The sequence below is a fragment of the Neolamprologus brichardi genome, chromosome 7 (assembly GCF_056152115.1).
Source record: "Neolamprologus brichardi isolate AB-2024 chromosome 7, ASM5615211v1, whole genome shotgun sequence".
In the NCBI taxonomy this organism is placed as follows: Eukaryota; Metazoa; Chordata; class Actinopteri; order Cichliformes; family Cichlidae; genus Neolamprologus; species Neolamprologus brichardi.
In genome coordinates, this window is record NC_142110.1 from 9,528,450 (window position 1) to 9,553,676 (window position 25,227).

At 39.7% G+C, this 25,227-nt stretch overlaps 2 protein-coding genes across 2 annotated transcripts in view; one reads left to right on the forward strand and one right to left on the reverse strand.

Moving 5' to 3' along the window:
- The window catches only part of nfat5a (nuclear factor of activated T cells 5a), a 26,452-nt gene extending 21,634 nt beyond the window's left edge, over positions 1-4,818 (reverse strand). Inside the window, exon 1 of the mRNA XM_006789490.2 lies at positions 4,461-4,818. Within this exon, the coding sequence (XP_006789553.2) occupies positions 4,461-4,533 (73 nt within the window). The 5' untranslated portion in view covers positions 4,534-4,818. The remainder of the gene's footprint in view (positions 1-4,460) is intronic.
- Positions 4,819-9,578: 4,760 nt separating this feature from the next.
- wwox (WW domain containing oxidoreductase) overlaps positions 9,579-25,227 on the forward strand; it is a 131,337-nt gene continuing 115,688 nt past the window's right edge. Inside the window, exons 1-5 of the mRNA XM_006789486.3 lie at positions 9,579-9,823; positions 12,491-12,555; positions 12,691-12,748; positions 12,850-13,019; positions 21,594-21,700. Coding sequence (XP_006789549.3) covers positions 9,579-9,823; positions 12,491-12,555; positions 12,691-12,748; positions 12,850-13,019; positions 21,594-21,700 — 645 coding nt within the window. The remainder of the gene's footprint in view (positions 9,824-12,490; positions 12,556-12,690; positions 12,749-12,849; positions 13,020-21,593; positions 21,701-25,227) is intronic.

Sequence of the window (25,227 nt, forward strand, 5' to 3'; positions counted from 1 at the left end):
AGCAACAATCAGCTGCTAAAAGTAGTCTCTGGTCTCTACAGTGTACAAACTGAGTCTACATGTAATACATGCCATACGCATTTCGACTTTCAAGAACAGAAGCTCTGTGGCCTTTAACTTGTGCCCTGTCCCCATTGAACCTGCCATTTGTCCACCTAGAGAAACTGTATAACTTTCTGGAAGTGAGGCTGAATTTCACTGGTCCTTGAGGATAAAACAAAACAAAACAAAAAAAAAAAAAAAAACGGAAACCTGCATCATGTGGGGAGATTTCAACACTCTACACCAAGCAACAGCTAGCACTGTCTGATGTCCAAAAACAACTCTAAGGACATTGTATTAAAAGAAAACATATGGAGATGATTGACTTTTCTACTCCTGCACAAGACAATCTGCATTTATGAACAAGCTGCCAAAGGTGCACCGTAAAGGCAAACACAAACTTGATTGTGATTTAAAGTTATGAGGCAGCATGCTTTAAAAGAATATTTCAAAGAGGAAATGTCTCAGGTAATTATGAATACACAGATATGCACATAACAGAATGAAAAATTAACTCCAGTTTCATTAATAGTTCACCATTTATTGCAAGCTCAGCAGTCCTTGGGGCCACAGATACTACCTGGTGTGTGTAGGCGTTATTATTTATTAATTTCTGCATGTAAGAAACACAAAGGCAACCCCCCCCCCCCCAAAAAAAAGAAATCAATAATGGCAACATTAAATGAAGGAGTCTTAAGGCAAATGACTGTTCTTTCAATCGATTCAAATGGATTTGTTTCAAAAGCCGACTATGCAGTGGTGTACATCAGAAAATTGGCACAATGAACGCTAATTTAAATGATGATAAAGCACTTTGGATGTAGTTTCCAGTATGTAGCCCTTTGCTTACTTTGTCTAAGTAGGTATGGCCTGTTGAAAAAAAAACAACAACAATAAAACGCTGTCCACCCCTGAGTCTTTTTTTTCCTTGGAAGCCATTATTTAGCTAATGTATCCTAATGTAAACCATTTTTACACAGATGAAAGAAGCAGATGAAACTTGTTACTAAAGTTGTTACTTGTAACTTTAGTAACAAGTTAACTGACATCCATCTTACTTAGTCACCAGGATACATCATATATTGCGGCACGTGAAAAACATTGAATATGATTCTGTGCCTTCATTCAACATAGAGTAAGTAGCAAGAGCTGCACTTGCATACTGTTGTCCCGTTGCTATAGGCTGTTGCAAGCTTTTTTTGTTATACAACACTTAACGGCATCGTTACTTTCCAATAATCATGGTTTCATTGAGTGTCTTGTAATAAATTAAATATTTCAAAGGGTTTCACTGGAAAGTACTGCTGTCTTTAGACTGTAGTGAAGTCAGCCCATGCTTTACCTTTAAAGGACAGCCAAGAATTACCCACAAGACTGCAGTCATTAAAGTGGAAGGCAGGGCTATTAACACTAAAGCAAGGGAGAGTTTACTATTGGCCTACATTTATACCTGAGAGACATAACAATGGGAGAAGGGCCTGCTTTCTTTAAAAAGAAACAAGTGAATGTCTGTACTGAGTGTAAACATATTACACAAAGCAAAGGCAGCCAGGGACAAGTGGTTAATGTATCCTGTATGTAACCTGTGGGAGAAATGTGTTGTGGAAGTAAATCTCCCTTGTGTATATGCTACAAACAAAACATGCTTCTTTTTTTTTTAAATCACAGTAATGAGAGTAACGTAAAATCTGTGTCCTGACATAAGGTAAGAATGAGGAGAAAACCAATTAACACAATAAGTGTTTTCACTTAAACATCGTGCTACTTTCCTGTGAATTAAAACATATTTGCAGTGAATTGTTGTTCACCTAGCCTAACTGGATTTCCTAAAAGCAAAATATAAAGTCTTTCACTCAATTCACTGTACATGCATGATGGGTATGAACAAAACTTTTGTTAAGTATGTTGACAATTTTTCTGGACCTCTCTTTATGTCCTGTGATTACTGGACACTTATCTTTGGCCAAACAGACATGATCGAGTATGTAAGTAAGTAATTTTTAGGAAGGTACAGGTGCGCTTTTATGAGCGTCTGAGATGGTGTTGGATGATCTTGTTAGCAACCACTGCACCGTTTTTCTCATTCTTTGTGCATTCATTATACGCCAGTCTGTGGTGTGTTTTCATGCGGCTGAATCACCAGGTTGTAATGCTTTGCAATGCAGACACAACTCTACAGCACTCTTTGCATATAATTTCTTCTAGGTTAATGTCATTTAGACTAGATTCGAGTCATTTCCAAACAACGACTCATGCTCCACTTTAGGGGACAAGCTCTACACATTTCGCTGTGCTGGACATTTAATTTCAGTCATTGGCTGTCTTCTAATGCACTGTTAGTCATCCAGGTAGTCCATAAAAGTTCAGTGGCTTTAATGCACTGCACTGTGTGGGAAAGCAAACATTTTTAATATTACTTGAACACGTTTATTTAATTGTAGGGGATCAAAGCATGTTCATGATTGATCAATTAACTGGGCAGCCCTAATCTGTATATCTGTTGGGTAGGTATTTGGTTTTCAATTTTGGGATTTCAGCACTTGGATTTGGAAATAGCATCCCAGTTTGTCTGTCTGTTCATTACGTTTCAATTCACTTTGCTGTTGCTAACTCATTTTTTGCGAGGTTGAAGCCACTTTTCATTTCTCTCTAGCAGATTGTTTTTCAAATCAGCCAAAAGGGGGGGGAAAAAAAACAAAAAAAACAAAAAACACTGTTACAGTTTTGCTCGAGGGCTTGCTCTCCTCACACAGGAACAACAGTCTCTCTGCTGTGAGAAAGGGGAAGAGACTTTTGTTTCTCTCCAAGTAATCATAATTTTTATGTAAATATAGCCAAAAATCACTATCTTGATCATTAGTTATATGTTTATGGTGTATTGTCGCAGTAATAAAATCAGGCACGAGTTCTTGAGCTGTCCAGGTTCCAGTAAGACCCTGCTTGCTTCTCAGTAAACCCTGTGTTACTATTTCTCTTTGTAACTTCTGAGATTTCACATTTTCCTCAAAACAAACAAACAAACAGAACCCACTAAATAATGCAATATATTCTGGCAGCTTGGTCAGTTGTCTCTACTCACCCACATAGTCTGACATACATGAGCTCTCCCAATAGATCGTTGATGAGCATGTCTGTTACCTTGACCCCAACGTGAGAGCGCACACCCAATTACAGAGATATAAATAAACAGTCATCATGTGATACGGTGTGACCATATGGCAGTCTCAACTGAGAATTTCAGGGTCACAGAGCAAAGCTTTCTGCTGGCTCATGAGCACCCTATACATAGCAGCCAGACAGATGTGGGACCAGCAGGCAAGTTAAGGCCCAGTCGGGTACAAATAATATTTGAAAAAAATAAAAAAGGAAAGAATAATATTTGTTAATGTGATTAAAATGTAAGGGGAAAAACCCAAAGGGGTGAAATAGCACCATTGTTTTTAGCAAAAGTAATATGCATAAATTCTTGTGTCTCATGTTACATTTGCACTTTAGGATCAATAGTTTATATACAAGCCTCCCTCATAAACAAGCAAATGCATGATAGCTGCCTGAGTAGAGTAAGCATATTCAGTGACAGTTGCTTTGCACATTAAATTGAGGCAATGTTTAAAAAGGGAAAAAGACAGACTTACAGGCAAAGTGCTGCTCTAACCAAGCTAAATGCAACATTAGTTAACGGTTTTGCACTCCAGAGATGCAGCAACACCCACCTAATAATAACATAACAGTTGGCTGACAAGTGTGCAGCAATATTAGAGGCAAAATATATTTTGGCACTAGAGGGCCCCTTATCCTGATAGGCAGAATAGCACACTCTAGGCTTTGAAGGGCCAATAACTGCATTCTTTCAGTGAAACCAGAGAATGTGAGGAGGATACCCTGGCTCAATTCCACCAAACAAACCAAAACAACAGAGGGACTGTCACTCGCTAAAACCAAACAAGGAGAAAACACAGGACAGCCATGCACTACTTTTCCATCCATGCGATATGCGCACACACAAATACACACCTCTGCAGAACCCGAGCACTACTTAAGTACCTTAAACCACGGAACAATGTGGTGGGTAGGCAGCGACCTCACAAAGCTGTGTTAGCTCATATAGGCAACTAAAATGATGCTAGTCATCAATCTGCATGACAAGTGTAACCAAAAAACACACATAATTGTTGTTATATTTACTTTACTATTCTAACATACCATGCTTTTCCACGCATGTGACATGGACAACTAACCAGCAAGGGTAGTCGAGCTGACTAACTATGCTAGCTAGTCTTGCTACTAGCAGAAAAGAGGCTAACCATTGCTAGCTAGCAGCTTAACATGAGCTATCAAGACAATCATATTAGTTCCCATTAGACAAGGACAAAACGGATTAGCGACCTCACAGTAACCTTCCTTTAGATAAATCTTACCTTTAGAGTATAGAGATTTGGGGGAATTGAGGTCGATATCCGAGCTAAGGAGGGATATAAAATCAGAGGGCATCGCAGCGCTTCATCGAGGGGAGGAGAAGCGGACACTCTTTAGTAGAAACGAAGTCGGCTGCTCCTGGCGGATAAATATTACGTTTTACAAGCGGAATGTTTTAATATACATAGTATAAAATCGCAACAATCTTAAGGCGGCAAAAAGAAAACTTTCAAAACCAAGAAAAAAAACAAAAACGTTATCTAGCACGTCTCACGTTTGTGTGTCTTTGCTGAGAGGAGACACGTTTCGTGCTACGTTGAGACGAACACACACACCGACACACACTCGACTACAGCGGGTCGACCCACCTCCTCCTAGCCCGCCTCTCTTTGCTTAGAGCATGCGCAGTGGCCCGAGTGAGAATAGAGGATTTCCAGCCATCAGAAGAAAAGGATCGTTCTTATTTTAGGATAAATGGCATCAGGTTGAACCAGCTCGTGTAACCTAGATAGATTTATCCTGATTTCACTTACACCGTAAAAGTAAGGGTATCTTGTTATAGTTTTTTATGTTGTTTTTAACAAATTGAAAAATAGGTAAACATTTTATCTCTTATTTATGTATAACTATTAAAGGTGGGAATCACCAGACATCCCGTGATTCCATATTATCACAATACTTGATTCTCAGTATGATATTATTGATATTTTTAACATTCTGTGATGTCCTGAGTATTGTAATAATACATGTTGCAGTTTATCACCTCTCAAGCATATCGAGCATACTAACACTGTACGATGAAGACAGGTCAGTCTGACTATTTTACAAAGGCTCATTCAGACTGATGGCAACATGTTGGCACGTCTGTCTGTTTTTATCGATTAGATAGTAATTATTTGACAATCTCTAAGAAAGTGATTGCAGTCATTGCTCGTCAGACTGAGACTGTTTGCAGAAAGGTTGCCTCCTTGCAATCATAAGGGGTTGTGAGTACCCTTGAGCTTTGGGCAACCATCTAGTCACAAGAAGTTGCAAGAAGTCACAGAATGTGAAATAATTCAATACATAACCAGTCAGCCACTGTTTTTTCATTTTTCATGTTTATGGATAGATTTTTTTGTAGATGCAGTAAGGTTGCATCATATCAGTATCAATATTTACTGTCTCTGTATTGATACTGTATCACCAAGCAAAGTATCACAATATTGATTTTACAATACAGTAACATTTATTTTGTGAAGCTCAATAGTCAAAATCAATACTGATATTGCCTCCCCCAATCCTAACTAAATACTGTTGAAAAAGCTAAAAAAAAAAAATTCTTATTGACAGTACTTCATTATAAAAGCTAGCTCAAACAAACTAAAAACTAGGTCATTATAAGGAATATACCTTTTTCTTGCATCATGCGACCTTTGTTCAATATCTGAAGTAAAGCATCCAAAGCAATGAACAGTGAGTGATTTGTGACAGAAAATCATAGTAAGACTGAAAGGGACGGTTTACAATCTGGTAGTGAGACCTACCATGCTGTATGGTTAGGAGACAGTGGCACTGACAAAAAGATACAAGCCTGAGCTGGAGGTGACAGAGCTTAAGATGTTAAGGTCTTCACTGACTAGAATGGACATAATTAGAAATGAGTACATCAGAGGGACAGCTCAGGTGGAGCAGTTTGGAGACAAAGCTAGAGAATCAAGGCTGATGTGGTTTGGGATGCACAGAGGAGGGATAGGGGCTATGTTGGAGTAGGCAAGGCAGGAGGAAAACCACAAAGATTCATGAATCTAGTGGTAGAGGAGAGTGAAAGAGGAGGATGCCAAGGCTAGGGTTAGATGGAGGCAGACAATATGCTGTGGTGACCTTCAAATGAAGCAATCGAAAGAAGAGTAAATAACTTTTAATAGTTTCTATGGTTTGAATGGAGCGCACAAAATCTGTTCAAGAGAAAGGTTTCATTAAGTTTATTTTTCAGGAGAATGATATGGAGTAGGTGCGAGAGGGAGTAGGAGTTCTGTCAGGTTTATATAGTGGATTGTCATTATGCTTAGAAATATCTACTCATATATGCTTAGAGTTTTATAATCAATGTCATGTTGGTAGAGGTTTGATCCTTAGTTGTCTGTGGAGACTCTGTGTGCCTCCCAGAGCACTCTGGCATGCACACACAACTTAAGGTCAGGAGAGAGGTTATATCTGCTCTTACTGATATATGGTATAGCAAACACGCGTATATCTGTTTAAGTCTAAGTGCCTATTGTTTAGATGAACTGCTGGACTTCCAGACCAGCAGCTTTAGGGAAGTCGTTTATGGGGTCACACACTGACCCCCCCCCCCCCCCCCCCCCCCCCCACACACACACACACATACTTACACAAAGCACGATGCATGCAAGGTACTCTTTGTGTGTATGTAGACGTCATATGTTAATGAACCTATGTATATTCATGTAACCTCAATAAAAGAGCAGTGTTACGGGGGAGCGGACGAGAGCAACTGGGTTCAAGCGAAGGGACGGCGTTTGTCCAGTTCTCTCCCGTGAACGAGAAACATAAAGAACTTTGCCTACTCGTGTCTTGCTTTTGCTGTGTAATTAAATTGTCTTCAACGTTCCAGCGAATAGGTTTAAGCTACAAACCTATCAAGTTCTCTGGGAGGTGGAAGGTGGAAAGCAATGGGGAGTGAATAATCAAGTGGCTGAGTGGAGCAGAGAGTATACAGATAGGAGTGTGGCTGTGTGGATTTATCGGACAAATGATTTTGAATATAGAGCTGCCACGCAGGGGGAAACACATTAGTGAATGATGCTGAAGATGGCAATGACTGGCTGGCAACAAAGATAAGTTGGCCACGGTCACTAACCCTTCCACTGAGTAGTGGCTGTGGCAGTGCACATCCGACATTGGACAGTGAGGGCAAATTATGAAACAATCAGGTGGAAGGGTTTGGAAACAGGGAACAGTGCACTACATGATCTATGTTTTAACTGGGAAACACTGAAAGATGGGTGATGGTCTCTTAAAATGGTCCTGGGAAGTTTCATCTAGATATTATCAGAGAACAACCACATTTTCTGACCTGAATCTTGGTTAGAGGCAGGCTGCCTGGAACTGTTTGCAAGACATTCTTTGGGTGGTGCAGTCTGGGCTAGGGCAACATAGGCCTCCTTCCAAACTGCAACGTTTCATGCAATGGGCATACAAAATCTCTCTTTCCCTGCCAATAGCTCCTTAAAAATCCTAATTGTTGCTCTTGGTGCTGTTGTTGGAGTGGCACCAGAGCTTGACCAAAACATATTGAAACTTGAAACAGGAATTAAACACCTTGTTCTGAGTCTATAACTCCTAATCCCTGTCTCCATATCCACAGACTTTGAGGCACAGTCCTGCTAAATCCTTTAGGGATCAAGTGTTTTAGTGTTTCCTTTTCTTTATCTCCTTTTGTATAAGATGTACTGGATCATCCTTTATGAAATGAGATTACGTCATCCCACAGTTCAGTACATCACTGTGATTTTTGTGCTGTTTTATATTTTTATTATCAGTTCAACCGTGCGCTATTCCACAGAAATTTCGCAGCCATTCTATGGAAAACATAGACTCTGCAGACGGACAAGACACATGTAACAAGTGCACAAACTGGTTAACAGACACAACAGGCAGGTCAAGTGGCAGGAATAAGAGAAGCAAGAGACGGCCACAGATTTTGCATACAAAAGAGCTACTGAGCTGATGGGAACAGCTGTGTTGGTTAGGTCACATTGGCAGTTGTCAAATTTCAAGGCATGGAAATACAAAAAAACACAGAACACAACTCGTTTCTTTTAATTTAGCTATATCTGAAACCTGTTTATATCTCATTTATTGTTTTTATTTAAACGTGTGAACATTTAGAGGCAGAATAGCTCTAACTAATTCGCTTTTGTTAGTTGTTACGTGTCATTCCACTGTGTTGACTAGTTAATGAGGTGGTTTAATGCTACCTTTGTCCCCAATAGGTTTAGGGCTGTCATCTGTTCAGATTTCCTCTGGCCCTCTTGGATAGTCTGTAGGCTACTTTTCTATTACAATAGACAGGAAAGGTAAAACTGGTAAAACGTGCCCAACTGCACGGTGACCTCTTTGGTTGATAGATGTCTGAAATGTGTACAAAAGCGTAGTTATGACAGGAAAGGTGATTAATTAGTGTAGAATAAAAGGGTTGGGAGGAGATTAAAAAAACAGAAAACTTTAGCTGTGTAGATAACTCAGTGGGCCTGAGTTATTTGATTACATAAATCAACAGCTCTATCTGCCCACTTCCACCATCTCCCAGCATTATTCTCCTACTAGCTTTAAAATTTATATACCCAGATCAAAGGCTGAGAGAAAACCCAGCCAGTGTTCTCTAACATAAAGCCTTTAAGTTTATGGAAAAAAAACCCCAACGATATTAAACTTGAGACAGTAACTCGAAATTTCGACTTAGTTCTGGCTTCTGGCTGCCATCTTTTTTCCGGTGTTGTGCCAAAAAGTGATTGCCTGCCAAAAACTGATTTCCAATGTTTGCGTGTATTTTTTATGTGTAATATCTATGTTGGTAAATAGACTTCGGTGAACAGCGTTTACAAAGGGGCTATATATGGAATTAAAAAATTATCTGTTTTTTCTAGTATCTTTACAACTCTGTGTTATTGTACTTACATTATAACCAATCCGGTCCTTTATCCCCACTTTAAATATTTTTACAGAACTATTGCAATATTTGAGCCATTTCTGCTGTCCAACTACTTCTTACAAAAGACATTTTTAATGTTAATTAGACTTTTTTTTAACGGCATAAATAAAGGTTATATAAAAGTCACTACCAAAGACTGATTGCGGCTTCTACCTTGTTACACTAATGTTGTTTGTAGCTCAATATGACTTTATGTCATCCATGAGGGATGCATTTGACATATGTTTCACATATTATAGCCCAACAAGTTACTTATAGCAATTTAAATACGAGCAATCAGTTTTTGGCAAATACCGGAAATCAGTTTTTGGCAGACAATCACTTTTTGGCACAACACCGGAAACGTTTGAATCACAAAAAGCCGGATCCTTAAGCATATGGTCTACCGCCTCAATGTCCCAAAATGCAGTTCGGCAGTCGTCATCGTGTTGTTGCGGAAGTGCTGGACGATCGCCGTGTCCGTGTTTCTGCGCTCTCTGACATCTGCATTCATTCTCCAGAGCAGATATTTCTCTCTGATTTTCATCATTCACTGGAAGCTATGGCAGCTCTGAAGTACGCCGGTATGGACGATACAGATAGTGAGGATGAGTTACCACCTGGATGGGAGGAGAGGTCTACTAAAGATGGTTGGGTCTACTATGCAAAGTAAGTGAGATCTCACCATTAACGCTATCAGCAAGCATGTCTGTGTATGAGTTCAGTCCTAACACTTACTGACATCAGGGCCATGCCATTTCTATTAGCACCTGGCTAACACAGCCTGCTAGCTACACTTGTTAAAAACCTCTGCCAACTGAAATGTAAACTCTGTGTTATAAAGTGTGCCGTCCTCATTTCACTGTAGGGTTTGTGCTAATTGTTGTTAGTCTTTGATAAGTCTGTGAGTTTGTCATCTCGATTTATCCTGCTGTAGTGTCACTATCCACTAGCTGCCATGCTGTGAACTTAAGCTGAAATATAAAATCACAACCCTCCTCAGTAATGGGATAATGCATTAGAAATGTACATTTTGGATGTGCAGCTGAAAAATCTATAGCAACTGTGTGATGCTATCATGACAACATCGACCAGAATCTCTACTCATCTTGGGCATGAGGAGTCATGGAGTCAATGTGGGGCTTTTGCTGATTTCTTTGAACTGTTTGAATTTATTTAGGATTTTCTCAAATCCACACAAGTTCAAAAATCTACTTCCAGGTTCAAATATGTTCAGTATATAAAACTTAGCAAGTAACAGCTCAATGACATACTTTTAGTAGCTGTCAACAAGCTCCTGTCTGGATACTTGACCACTCTTCTTGGCAGAATTGGCAGAGTTCATTTAAATTGGTTGGCTTCCTTGCACAGACCTGGCTTTTAAACATAGTCTACAAATTTTAAGTAGATTAGTGGTCAGGCTTTGGGAATGTCATTCTAGAGCCTTAGTGTTAGCCTGCTTTATCTCTTAAAAACATGTTTTGATGTGTTTGGGAGCAATGGCTGGTTTGACATGAAGTTGAAAAATTTGGATGTAGTATTTCTTCATTATTCAGTCCACTTTGTGCAGTGTGAAATAGAATAGAACAATCCTTTAATTGTCCCACAAGGGGAAATTTTGTTGTAACAGCAGCAAGAAAAACACATATACAAACAAACAGGACACGGAACAGAAACATTCACTTTTTTATTTTATTTATTTTTTTACATATTTACATCAAGGATAATAGTTTACCAAAAACAGAGTACTGTACAGTTGTTAAAATTAAATTAATGTAATTAATTTAATTACAGATAAGAGGCAAACCCAGGTTGTAGTGTGAATCGGTTGATAAAATAGTGCAAGTTACAGCGCTGATGTAAACTTCTATGTTTGTTGGGAGCAGTTTTGATTGTACAGTCTGACAGCTGCAGGGAGGAAGGACCTGCAGAAACGCTCCTTCATGCATCTAGGATGCAGCAGTCTGTCACTGAAGGAGCTCTGCAGTTCAGCAACATTTACATGCATGGGGTGGGAGACTCTGACCATCAGAGATGTTATTTTGGCCAGACTCCTTCTGTCTCCCACCACCTGCACCGGGTCCAGGGGGCATCCCAGAACCTTCCTGATGAGTTTATCCAACTTCTGTACCAGCACCATTGGCAAAAAACTGCCCCAGAACATGATACTACCACGTGTGACAGCTGGTACAGTGCTCTCAGGTTTAAAAGCACCACATTTACTGCTCAAAATATACCTCTGATCATTGTGATCAAAACGCTAAATCTTTGTCTTTTTTATCCAGAAGGCAATTGGCTTGTCGATTCTGGAGCGGTGGCTTCTTTCTTGGTTGGCATCCTCTTGGGCCACGGTGATGTAAAACTCACTTCACTTCACCGGGCGATCGTGGCTCAAGAGTTGGGAGTTTGCCTTGTAATCGGAAGGTTGCCGGTTCGAGCCCCGGCTCGGAGAGTTTCGGTCGTTGTGTCCTTGGGCAAGACACTTCACCTACCGCCTACTGGTGTTGGCCAGAAGGGCCGATGACACGATATGGCAGCCTCGCTTCTGTCAGTCTGCCCCAGGGCAGCCGTGGCTACAACTGTAGCTTGCCTCCACCAGTGTGTGAATGGGTGGATTACTGGAAACTGTAAAGCGCTTTGGGGTCCCTAGGGGGGACTAGTAAAAGCGCTATACAAATACAGGCCATTTACCATTTACCACTGTGGACAGTGATGCTGATGTACCAGCAGATTCCAGTACATGGCGTGCTTTAGTCTTTGTGTTTGCATGTGTATACACGTATACATGTATTTTATGTTCACGTATGTGTGCTTGTGTGTGAATGTGTACATTTTCGTATATGTATGTGCATATTTGCATGTACACATATTTTTTACAAACATATATGGATGTCTCACAATGTTTCTATAATGTTTTCATCTTATCTATTTTAATTCTTTTTATTATATTATCCCTCTGTTCAGCACTTTGGCCGACACTTGATGTCTTTTAGATGTGCTATATAAATAAACATGACTTGACTTGACTTGGGGGTTCCTGGGTTGCTCCTGATTATTCTAACAAAGTTGATCTCATTGACGGTAACAGTTTGGGTCTATTTCCAGACTTTTCAAAGTGATGATACATCCTGTATATAAAAAGGCATTAAAGATGCATACTGTATAATTAGTCCACCCTGAAAAAAAAAACAGTTCAAAGAAATAATTAAAATCCCTAAATTTCCATGACATTCATGCCCATGATGAGTGTAAATACACTACTGACCACAGCTGTATATTGTAAAGATAAGGATTTTTTTTTTCATTCACTCTTAATCTCTATGTTTGTGCCAACAGTCATGATGAGATGAAGACACAGTGGGAACACCCCAAGACAGGAAAGAAGAAACGTTGTGCTGGAGGTTTGCTTTACTCACTTGTGTTTTTCATTTCCCTGGAGAATTGTTCACATGTATGCAAAGCTGAGATTATTTTATTTTATTTTTTTTACAAACTTTTTCTATTAAAGAATAATAAATGTCTGTCTTTTTCTACAGACTTACCATATGGTTGGGAGCAGGAAACTGATGAAAAAGGACAGATAATTTACATTGAGTAAGAAGACTTGTGATCAAACTCCTTATATTTGTGGAAATGTTTGACTGCAATAAAACTACGTTGCTGCTTTCATTCCTGCTTTCCTCTGTCATTTTCAGTCACATTAACAAGCGGAGCACATATTTTGATCCACGTCACGCATTTACAGTAGAGGATGTGGTGGTGAAGCCGAAGCGGTACGATGGAAACACTGCTGCTCTCGAGATCCTGCAGGGTCGTGACCTCTCTGACAAGGTTGTCCTCATTACCGGAGGCAATGCGGGCATTGGTGAGCTTAATGTTTATTTATCTTTTTCTTTTATCTGACAAACGTTCTGAAAAGTTGAAACCATCACTCTGCAGTAATGTGTGTTTCTGTGATGACACCACTAGGTGGTGATATGGTATTACGCTATAACAGAAGGGTGCTTGCCAAGACTGTCTCTACTCCTTGCATGTCCCCATCTCTTCACAACGGGGCATTCATCAACATTAGCCTCCAAAATGATACACTTAGACTCAACAAATCACTCCTTAATACCGAACATGACTGTATTGAAGTTCATTAGCAGGGCTGAATTGGATGTCATTGTTAACCGTAATGAATGGTGTCCATTTGTACCCAGCAAATGCATGGCTCACTATATAATGGTCTGGAAACAAATTTATTTCCTCTTTCCTTTAGTTTAAATTAGCACAAGTCCTGGCCATTTGTTCAGACTCGCTTCTTTGTTCGAGATAGATAATGACAGCATGAGGAAAATCAAATAAACATAAAATCGTTAATTGTCTTTATATTCAAATTCTTTGTCCCAACGAAAGTCCCTGCAATGTAATTGCACTGTGTGTGGGAGTGTGTGTCTCTGTGTGTATCTGTGTACGTGTGTGATATGAGATGTAGCAAGGCAGCACTGTATTACATAGATTTACAGCAGCCTGGGGACCTTCACTGAGGGAAGAAGCTTGTGAACTTAAATGCCTGCCTGACCCTGATGTTCTTCTGTCTTTTATCTCTACACACATTAAGAGAACACCGTTTTTAAAAAGTAACACAAATGAAAATGATTTATTGTTTAGTCTCCTGGCACTGTGCGTCCTCATGTGGACACTGCACTTTATACTTAAAAAGTGTTTTATACTTTTTTTTAAACAATGGTGACTTTATTGTGTTTCTCTGTAATATAAACCCATTGCACCCATATGAGGACATACAGTTCTTTTCTTAATTAAAAAAAGAGTTTCTGTTCAAAGATGATGCTTAGTTTTTATACTTACTGGGTCCAGCTAATGCCCAACATTTAGGAGAAATTAAAAAGAGCTCAGGTCTCAAGAGGTTCAGATTCTTGCCACACACAATAGACACTCATTAGCTGATCAATAGGCAGTTTCAGCACTTAATAATAATAATAATAATAATAATAATAATAATAATTGGCTTGTATCAAATGACCTCTGATGACTGTATTTCCATTAAACCTGTGACCGTCACTAAACCAAGATCTGTTCAACCTATTTTTCTTTTTCTTTGTCTCTGAATTAAAAGACTCACAACAAACATCAATTAAAAATATAACTGACATCCATCAAAACATTATTAGTGAGAAATTACTTTTTTAAAATGTTTTGGGTTAGGATTACTTCTATGTATAGTTAAAAAAGTAATAATTTTACTGTGAAATCCGTCAAAGGAAAATGCACATGAACATGTGAAATGCAGAAAATCTGTACCCAGAATAAGAAAAAACGCCAACATTAAAATGGGAATGCCTATGATTACCAGAACAAAGTGTAGTGTGAGTCAGATACTAAAGGATAATTATCAAAATAAAGAAAGCGTGAACATTTATGGCTGCAGAACGACTGTAGGCATCAGAGGTTAAAAGTGCATAAGCCTCTCATTCCAAATGTATTGCTTTCACTAGACGCGGATAGAGGATTAGTTCTAAAATACATCCGATATTTGGCCTGAGCGATAATTGTATAGGATGAATGGAGAAAATTACTAATAGCTTTCTCCACAAGAGGGCACAGGAGGTCTGTGATGTGCATGCTATTGATATTAAAAAATGTTATCATATTAGCTGTTTTACATGTACTTATTTTTGCCTTAATTAAAAAAAAACACTATATAATGAAAAAGATAATCCTCATTCAACATTTGTTGTGATATATTTAATAAAAAAAATGCTGGAAAAAATGCAGTTTTTCACAAAAGACTGCATCAAGTAGTGGTAATACACTGACACTATATAGTGCATGAATACTTATTAGAACCCATATTAACATAACCTTTGTTTTGCTCATATTAAATATGCAGCAGCTATAATTAACAGTATTCTAATAGTAATTGCTACTTCTCATGTACTCCTTTGACATTCCTTTAGTGAAATGTGGTTATGCCAATTGGTTGGACCCACTTAGCATTTTAATGGCATCAGTAGTGTTTTAATCCAAGTGTCAAGGCTATTTCCAATTCCTGTAGTGCTTAATTCCTCCACGGGAAATGTGACATTTTTATTAGTAATGGTAGGATATTAATTAATTCCAAAAAATTTACATTAAAATATTTTAATTTAGTTTCAAATGCACATAAACATGAAAACCACATATATAACATTATTTATGCATGAAATATTACCGCCTCCTGTTTTTGTGACCAGTCTTCAAGCTCCACTGCAATAGTGCTGGGAGGCGAGACAGTGATGCAGTTTGTCTTGCCAGTGTGATCACTGCGCTCGCTTTACAACATTAGTCTTCCTCTCTCTGCTTTCTTTTGTAAATTAAAAACCAGTACCAACCCGAATGGCAATTTTTAATTGTTATAATGGAAATGAATGGTCGTAGTTTGTTTCCCCCCCCTCCGCTCGTCTCCGTCTCCCTCCCTCCTCCTTCTTTTTAAAGGTTTTCTTACTCGTATAGACCTGTGGTTGTACACCTGTACCTCTGCATTGATTCCTAAGCGGCTTTGACCCAAGCCTGAGCCTCCTATCCATCCCCATTACACAGTACTGCTCTGGCTCTAATTCGCCCCTATCAACTAACTCTCAGGTTATTTACTGGCCAGGGGTCCATGGAACAGTTGTCCTTAAAGGGCCATTGTCCTGATGTCTCTAGCCCCCACTGGGTTCAGAATGAGGATACTTGCTTTTTAAATATAAAACTGCACAACATTGCACAAAAACGTATTTCTATTTTCCATCTCAGGACACGTGGTCTTATTTACCCAGTGACAGCTCCTTTGGGAACTATTTTTATGGACATTTATGTGTCCAAATACCTGGGGAGGGTCATCAGTCTCTCAGGTGACTTGTTGACATATGTTTAATAGTGGTCAGAAATAACATATCCGCCTCCTGTCTTACTCAACTAAAATGGTCCTGCTTTTTTTTAAATTAGTCCAGCTCAGCATGTGTGGTGCACAAAAGAAAGAAAACACTTGTTCAAGTGTGTTTTTTACTTATGCAGATCTCTTTTATTTTTCAAAAAGTTCTCACAGATTATAATTTTTCATTCAGTAAGTGAAATTGTGAGTTTGAAAATAAGTTTTTATTTATTCTGCTTTTCAGTGTTGACGTGTTTCATACCTGAACTTTTTGCACCTTCTATGGAGCGTCTTGCTGTTGAGCAGTGCATACAGTTGCAAAGCTTTACTCAGTCTAAATGCATGCACTAAATCCCACGTGGTCTTCTTGTTAAGGTGCAGGGTCAATGTAGGAATAAGAAGCAGAAAAGACTTAGGATGTCCAGACGGGGAATAGCGAGGATTTAAAAAAGGAGCGCTTCGTAATGTTTTAGTCTCTCTATGCATTGTCTCTGCAGTGTTTTAGGACTTTCAATGTTATTCTTATTCATGAAAGACTAACAATGTTCCATAGTTGTGTTGATCCCAGTGTTGTGTTGTGAGGATTAAGTGTCAGGCTGGTGCTCTCCTCTCTCTGGATGGAGAGATCCCTAAGCATATTCAGTGAGTCGCAGAGCTGCGGGAGCCTCTGTGTGCAGATTAAACCCATAGCCTAGCTTTGTGGCTGATCATTAGATTGAGGCAGATTTGTTAAGCATAACTGCCATTAAATTGGTTGCAAAGCTCTGGTATTTACTGCACTACTGTTTATGAATAAGGACCTCCTTAAAGACCCGTGCAGCGATGCGTTAAACCCAAGCCTCAGTAAGGAGGGAAATGCATTATTCATAGTGGGAGGAATTAGATGGATAAAAAGATGTTCCTGGTGAGGATGGTGTGTGGCGTCTGTGTGTGTGTGTGTGTGTTTTTGTCTCTGAGCATCTCTCAGTGACTACGTGTGGTTTAGATGACATCCAGAGTGCATCTGTGTTTATATTAAGTCTTCATTGTGTGTGTGTGTGTGTGTGTCCGCCGGGTGAATGGCCGGCCAGTGTCCTGCGCTGCCTTCTCCGTATCAACTTGTGAACTGAACCGCCGAGGAAATCAAAGGGAAGTTTTATTTTATTTTATTTTTTCATCGGGCATTTCATGTTCTCACTGATGAATGTGTTTATTGGCTACGTAATAAGAACCAGTTCCGGTTGGTTAGTCAAATTATTCAACTTTATTAACCTTAGATGAAATTTGCTATGCAGACCCAAACTGGTGTAACGTGCAGAGAGTATAATGCTGGAGGCTAGCAGGGTTCAATAATGATTACAGCTCTAATATAATGGAACTGAAGTGGTTAGAGAAAGAGAGGATGGAATACATATATGTGCTTAAAGGCTGTAGGTAAAATAAAATGAAGGGGCATTGGGTTATTGTGTGTAGTCAAGTAGTTTATGGACCTATCGAGTTTACAGTCTGCACATGATGAGGGGGATGAAAGTTACATGACGGGGGAATGCGGGGGGGATTTTGATGACAGTGATGAAAATAGCCCTAATGCTCAGCAGCTATGTGTGCATGAGCAGGCCTCTGGGGTTTGTGTTTATCATTGTACACGTTTGTGATTTGGTGCGCTATGTGTTTATCAGCTGTACTGTCCTCCTTCCTCGCTCTGTGAGGCTGACTGCTGGAGGACCAGGGGTGTCCAGTGTGTTGTGAGGCCATGATGAAAGATTGTGTTGGGAGTTGGAGGTTGACACAGAGGGTCAGAGAAAGAAAAGGGGGGTTGGTGGCTGGGTGGGTGGGTAGGCGGGTGCTAGATAGGGCTGCATGGCTGGTGAGGTGGTAGTGGGGGTGGTGGGGGAGCCAGGAGGCGATAGGGAGGGGTAATAGAACCACTCCAGTGCTCTCACCTGGAACAGCTCAACCTTGGGCTGTAATTACTAACCATACATTCCACTTTTGGGGTGACATCTCCCTCCCCTTGGACTAATGGAGGGGAATTAGAGGGGATCTTAAAAGTCAGAAAGAGCGGGGGAGTTGTCCCCTTCTTCACTTCTTGGGCGAGAAATACACGGTAACCGCAGGAACAGGTGCACTCATGACATCAGAGATGGTCAGGAGTTTGAAGATGTCTCTCAAATCCGGCCACTCTTTGCTTTCATATATATACACATGCATATATTAACCTCCTAAGACCCGAACCGTTCCACGGCATGCATTTTTAATTTCTCTTTGATATTTGGGCTGATTGGGACCCGATGAATGTAAAAACAAAGAATTACCAGATTTTTTATTTTTATTTTTTTACCTAATTTTTGTTTCTGAGAAAAATGAGAGCCACATATGAGGATATTCATTTAAAATTTTGATAGAACAAAAGCAGTATAATGTCCTCGTAAGTGGATATCAGGCCCTTGTAGAGCAAAATTGAGTATTTTGGTCTAAATAACCCAAAATGTGATGTCCACATATGTGGACGCCAGGTTCTAGGAGGTTAAAGACTCGTTTTGGACTAGAGCTCAAATAATTAGTTGACAGTCAAATAATTTTTCTGTTGTTTATCAAATACTACTTTTTCGTTTTTTTAACTAAGGAATTCACCTCACTGTGAAAAATAGAATAAAATAAATAGAATAAAATAAATAAAATAAATATAGAATATGAATATCTGTTTATGTATATCACAGTTATGTTGAAAAGTGAAATAGATGGTGCTTATTAACTTATTATTTTTTAGAAACATACTGCATGTGTTATATAATATCTATAGTAACTGGGATGAGATGGGCACGTGGGATAAAGCCGTGTAACAGTGCAGTGTCGGGTCACATTGTGGCAAGTTGTTACAAAATCTACAAATTTCTAAACGCTTTACCAACTAAAATAAATCAAACAGAAGACAGCAATAAACAGCAATAAACATAATAATAAAAACCATACTTATCATGTTTATTAATTGCCTCATAAATAGCCCAAATGCAATTTCAGTTAAAAACACCTTGTAACTCAATGAGTTTGGGCGATATGTACTCTGTTCATAATCATGTTTTTTTTTCTCTCGTGGTCTTTCGAGCACAAATTCAGCTCTGGAAAAGAGGGATTGTGGGAACCCGACATGTTTACCCACAGGTCTTGTAATGATGTGAACCGACTTCTGTTTGCCCAATTGTACTGCAGAGCTTATTTTAGTTAAATGCCTCTTTGGATGCAGATCAAGAGAGGGAAGGAGCAGGCGGCTCCGTTTGCCAAATAAACACGTTTACTGACGAGGCTGGTAATGATCTCATTACATTGAGCCAATACACCTGTGTACGAGGGGGATCCAGAGAGGGGCAGTGGGCCAGGGAGGACAAACAAAGCGTGAAATCACTAAATCACACTCATTATTGGGGGATATCAGTAGGGCCAGGATCCTAATGTACCATGAAGAGCATTCACAGCTTAATGGACATTTTACACATTTTTATGCATTTTATACATTACAGTAAAACACATTTTCAACAATAGCTGAGCCATGTAGTGCATTCTTGCTACTTTATAAAGCTTGAGATTGAACATAAACACATTCAAAGAAACTTCCCCCCTCCCATCTACAGACTCTTCTCTGTAAACCTCTGCAGCTACTACATCTGTTTAGACAGAAAAATCTGGGTGAGCATCACATCCAAGCGGGCCTCCCGTGCGCTGTAAAACAGCTTATGGCGTTTGTCGATCCACCAGCGCAAAAGAAACCCCTGTCTGACCTCTTGTCATGTTCCACCATCAGCATACAATGCTGAAACAGGCTCCCTTTGTTGTACACCTGACCAGGAACTAATTTCGTCGCGGCCCTCTCCACCGGTAACACGGGCAAGAGGGCGGGGAGTCTCTGTTACAGCAACGCCACACTCGTTATTTCACAATTAATGTCAAGCCCTTGTTATTTGTCATTGCAAATACACGGCTTCGGCGCTGCTGCTGTTGTCGCTGCCATATTCTAATTTGTTCCCCATTATGGAAAACACTGGTGTCGATTAATTTCACTTTCATGCTTTGTACACACAACCAGTCGGTGTGAGGTGTTGTTGTTTACCAGAAGCCAGTAGTCTTGTCCAATTTATAAAGACCGGGAAAAAATGCCTTTAAATGAAGCTGCGTTTGCGGGGAAAAAAAATGTAAAAATCATTTCGCACACATCTGTATAATTTTTTATCAATTTTAAAAGCAGTGTTCAGATTATGCCGAAGTGAAAACGCAGACACTTTGCGTGACACTCAGAAGTTACCATAACATTTATTTTCTAAAGCCCGCCGCCGCTCATTTGGATTCAAAGCCTATTTTTACCCCACCAGTCACTCTGCTTGTTTTTTCTGTCATGCTGTTTTTATTTTCATTTCCATTTCCTGTGAGTGAAATGATCTCCGCTCACAGTCACAGTCCCCTCCATTACACCTAATAAGGTGTCATATAATTTCATTCCATGCTTCACTTGTCAGAAAGGGCTTCCAATCCCACTCCAATTTTGAGTTTTAATAGATATTAGTCCTTAATGCTCTCCTCACAATTAGGCCTCCCAGTTTTGCTCTTAATGAAAATCAGATTAAGACATATAATCTAATTACAGTCCATATTAATCCACCACCCGATACACTCTGCCTACTGCTCTGCCACTCAGACCCTCTTGCCACAATCAGTTATTGAGCCTTTCACTTTGTCAGTCAGGACTCTCATACTGCATGTGGATATGTGCTTGTGTGTGTGTGTGTGTGTGTATACATGCACACAGGTTTGTATGTAGAAGTAGGATTAAAAATATGACACGACTCTGTGCTCTTGAACTTTTCTGTGACACATGAAGGGTAGTAAATGTCAAAGGAAATAAAAATACGGTGAAGGAAAGAAAGTTAATCTCGTAAATTAATTCAACCTACGGGATGAAATGACCCATTTAGACTTGTAATTTAGAAATGAACTTCTCTCCCTCTATCTTCAGTTTTTGTCAGTTTTATCGTGACTACATGATTTGGATGGAGCCATGAAGTAGTCTTGGACTGATAAATTCTGCGCATATCGGCGGACCTCGTTTCATGGGAGAAATGTCCTTATCAGAGGCCCTTTGATGTGCCTGAAATATCACGCCAAGGTTCAGCGTGAATGTCATGTCTGTTCGATTGCTCATTTAGTTCAGTTACGAGCCGTGTTTTCATAATTGCTGCCATAATTATTAACGTAATTAACAACAGCCTCCGTTTTTCTGACTCTATGCGAGCGGCGATACCTCATTGAGAGTTGGCGGTCAGATCCAAAACTTTATCTAAGACGAGAGGAAGAAGTCGTGAACCACAATAATTCAATCAGTTTCATCACTTCAGAGAGAAATGATTAACTCCACTAGACCACTGGGTTACTCAATGAAATAAATTATATGAAAAAATTGATGGGGATCTGAAGTTATCTTTAGAAAAAAAAAACCCTCATCTTTGAGGCGTTGCTTGCCTGTAGACTTTTTCTCATGTCTGTGTCTCCCTGTCCGTCTGTCTCCCATCTCAGGCTTTGAGACAGCCAGGTCTTTTGCTCTTCATGGCGCCCATGTGATCCTGGCTTGTCGAAACCTGACCCGTGCCAACAAGGCGGTGAGCCTCATTCAGGAAGAGTGGGTGAGTGACAGTCTAAGTAATCCCCTGTTTTCTTGGAGCTCTAAAAGCTGGAAAGTGTGGTTAAGTTACAACGTCTTTCTCAAACAAAAACAAATCCTATAAAAAGACGCCAACAATAAACCGACTTATAGTAACTTCCTTATTGAGGTTTAGACAGAATAAGCTGTTAAACATCAGTGAGCCACACTCGTGTATTAGTGAGCATACATGGACTGGGATTTCTGTAGTGCTTTTCTGGCCTTACCGATCACTTAAAGCACTTTTTTACCAAATTTAAACCTAATTCTCACCCATTCACACACAAATCGCAGTTGCACTCCCTCAGCAATGGATACAACTTCAGCTTCAGTATCTTGGCTATGTACACTTGATATTTCAGGCTTCCCGGGATGAGGAAGCCCACCAAAAAGGGCTTGTCCGTGGAAAAAAATGGTCCCAAACCAAAAAACCTATTGTTGTTACACTGACACTACATTTTCAGACTGAGCTTAATTTTTATAAAACATTTGATGTGATATAAGCAAAGCAATTTTTTGGGTCTCGGTATATGCAGAATATGACTAAACAGTAGATAAAACAGTAGAAATAACTAGAACAAATACTAAAATTAATTTTTTAAAAAGTATTAAAATATAGTAAAATATAAATAACTTAATAAATGTACAATTTTGCACAATGTGTGGCAGGGAGCAGCAGGATGATGTTCAATAATACATTGAACATCATCCTGTTCATACAATAATAACTCTGAAACATTTTTCAAGAAAATAAAACATTGAAATTTTTTGTTGACTATAAAACTTCTTTTGGCTCTTCCCTTATTCTTAAGAGATTGCCTCAGTGGCTGGACCCACATGTTTGATTTGGCACAATATTTTACCTCTGATGTCCTTCCTGACACAGCTCCACGTATCCCGCGGATATGAGCCGCCTCCCAGTCTTGAACCATGGGTTACTTTTTGCTGTGGTTTGTGGAATGTACTGTTTTTGTGACATAATAGTTTAAAGAGTGTTTGTGTTAACTGGATGTTTTAGATTATAAAGCTCAAACAAATACGGGACTTGGAGCTTCACAAGTGCAAATTGTGTCAAGCATAACATTTATAATTTAGATTACTGCATAACCTACCTGTTTAGGGCTCTGCTACAAATAGAGGCCTTTTATTTTATAAGAGTGTGCTTTAAAGCTTCAAACCCCGCTTCCACATTTCACAGGAGCAGTCAAAAAAAAAACTTCTGAATGAGTGTCTCTCTTTAAAGCAGTAGAGAGAGTGTTAAACGGAGAGAGGGAGAGGGAGGAAAAAGTGAGAGGGCATCTGATAATTACCTGAGATTATTGCTCTAATATCGCTGCGCTTGTGACATGTCCCCAGATTTACGAGTGTGGGAAAATAAACAAGTGAAATGTGGGTGCTGGAGCAGAAAGAATAAGCCATTAGCACTGAGTTGATTACAGAGAGCAGGACTTGAAGAAGACGGAGAGTGGGTGCTCGGCGTAGATATGAAGAGAGAAGGAGGAAACGAGGGAGAGAGAGGAAAAGCGAGGGGGAGGGAGACAAATGCCTTTGAGCGGGAGTAGATCTGCAGTGTTTAAACTCACCAAAGTCTCTAATTGAAGTATGCCCCTGGGGCTGTCAGTGCTGCTCCACTCTGTGAAATCCAGTACTTTGACTAAATGAGTGAGGAAAAGCTCTGATCCAAGCACCAGATTTTGTTGTCAAATTGATTTTTTTTTTTTAAGCTTCACACCTGCCACAGAGTTATCCATGTTAGTAAATTAACAAATGGACGCTGCCCAGGATTGCTTTTAAAGAATAAACAGCTGTGACCTATGTGCCATAAATGCTAATCTTCCTTTTTTTTTTTGGTTGTACATTGGCATGTAGCATATGCAGATTGTCAGCAAAATTAATGACTGAGTTAATAGGGGTTGGTATAGTTCAAATAGAGCTGGAATGGAGAATTAGCATTCCCTAAGCCCACTCTATATTTCCTTTTCAAGGAATCCCCCTTGTTATAGGCTAATGAATAAAAGTCACAATATCAGAATAAATCTTTGCTGCAAATTCCCCCCTCTGGCGACATTATTAATAGATTCAGGAGAAGAATAGAGAGGAGGATTAATCTTTAAGATGATGGATGGGCTGTGCTTACCTTCCCATGCTCCTATGTTAAGGTCATTTTGATAAGAGGGTATATTTTGGGGTCCTCTGTACAAAAGGTCATCATATCTACTTCCAGGTCCCTCTCAGAGTTCCGCTCTGGCTGCCAGGAGTGGAACTGCTGTCCCGATTGCGCAGCACCTCTGACCTCTAACTACCTGCTTACTATTACGCTGTACTTTCTCTTTCTCTGCGTGTGGGCTCGCGTTGCTGTTCAGGGGTGAGAGTGATGGCTCGCTCGCAGCGCAGGGTGGTGCGGTTCAGCGTAGCGCCGTGTACCGACAGTAGGTATAATAGTGGGGTCGCTGACGGATAATGGGGCAGGTCAGAACAGGCAGGAAGAGCAGGGTCGGAGGGCTCATCCTTCCCAGCCAATCATAACGTATTCTCCCAAGAGTGGCTCCTGAACTTCTGCTTCATATTTAACTCTTCAGTCATTAATGCTTTATGTTGTAGAGCTTGTTTGGCACTTTAGTGATTATATTGCTTGTTTTTTCCCAACTTTCTTTTTATTAGTTTTCTTTCTGTCTTCCTTTCCCTTCCTTTCTTTTTTTTTTTTTTTTTTTTAAACTTTGTTATTGCTCGTTACTGTTTTCCCGATTAGACTTTAGTGGCGTCTCCTATGCAGTCCTAATCCGAGTTGAATGTGCTGTTTTCTCTGCCTCTATTTGAGCTGTGAGGTGAAACCCCTCCAGCAGGCTCATTAGGGGAGTTTAGAGTGGCAGAGAGGGGATAAACATTTAACTTATGATTGTGTTTTACAATAAGCCTGATGCTGGTTGCCTTTATAGGGTTCAAAGGGGGCTGTCTTTACTGTGATGAAGCCACAGTAAAACCAAGGGAATAAGCAGCAGATGGGAGCTGGAGGTAGAACAGAAGGACATGGGAAGGCAGTAGGAGAAAATGCACAAGAGTTAAGCATGATAATAAAGATATGCATCAACAGTTATATTTGTGGTGCCGAAATCGTTTGAGTCACGCACACCAGTGCATGTAGACACTATGATGCCACCCACCCATTCAAACTACTCTTTTGGAGCTTTGAGTCTGGAATCTTGTTGTTGTTGTTGCTGCTTTTAAAACTGGATTTGACATTGTTGCTATAGTGAGCATGCATAATTGACAGTAATATTAAATAGGATGGTAAGTCTGATTAAAAACAAGTTTAAAAATAATATATTTACAGAATAGACTAAACATCAATGTTCCCTCTAATTTTTAATGTGTCTGAGCGAACACACAAACTCCCTGAGCGATCCCTTTGACCACTGTGAGCGACATCAGACGTGTGCACTGTGGTCACGCCACCATCTAATCCATCCACGTTACATGGTTTATTAAAATAATCAAATTACAGCATTTACA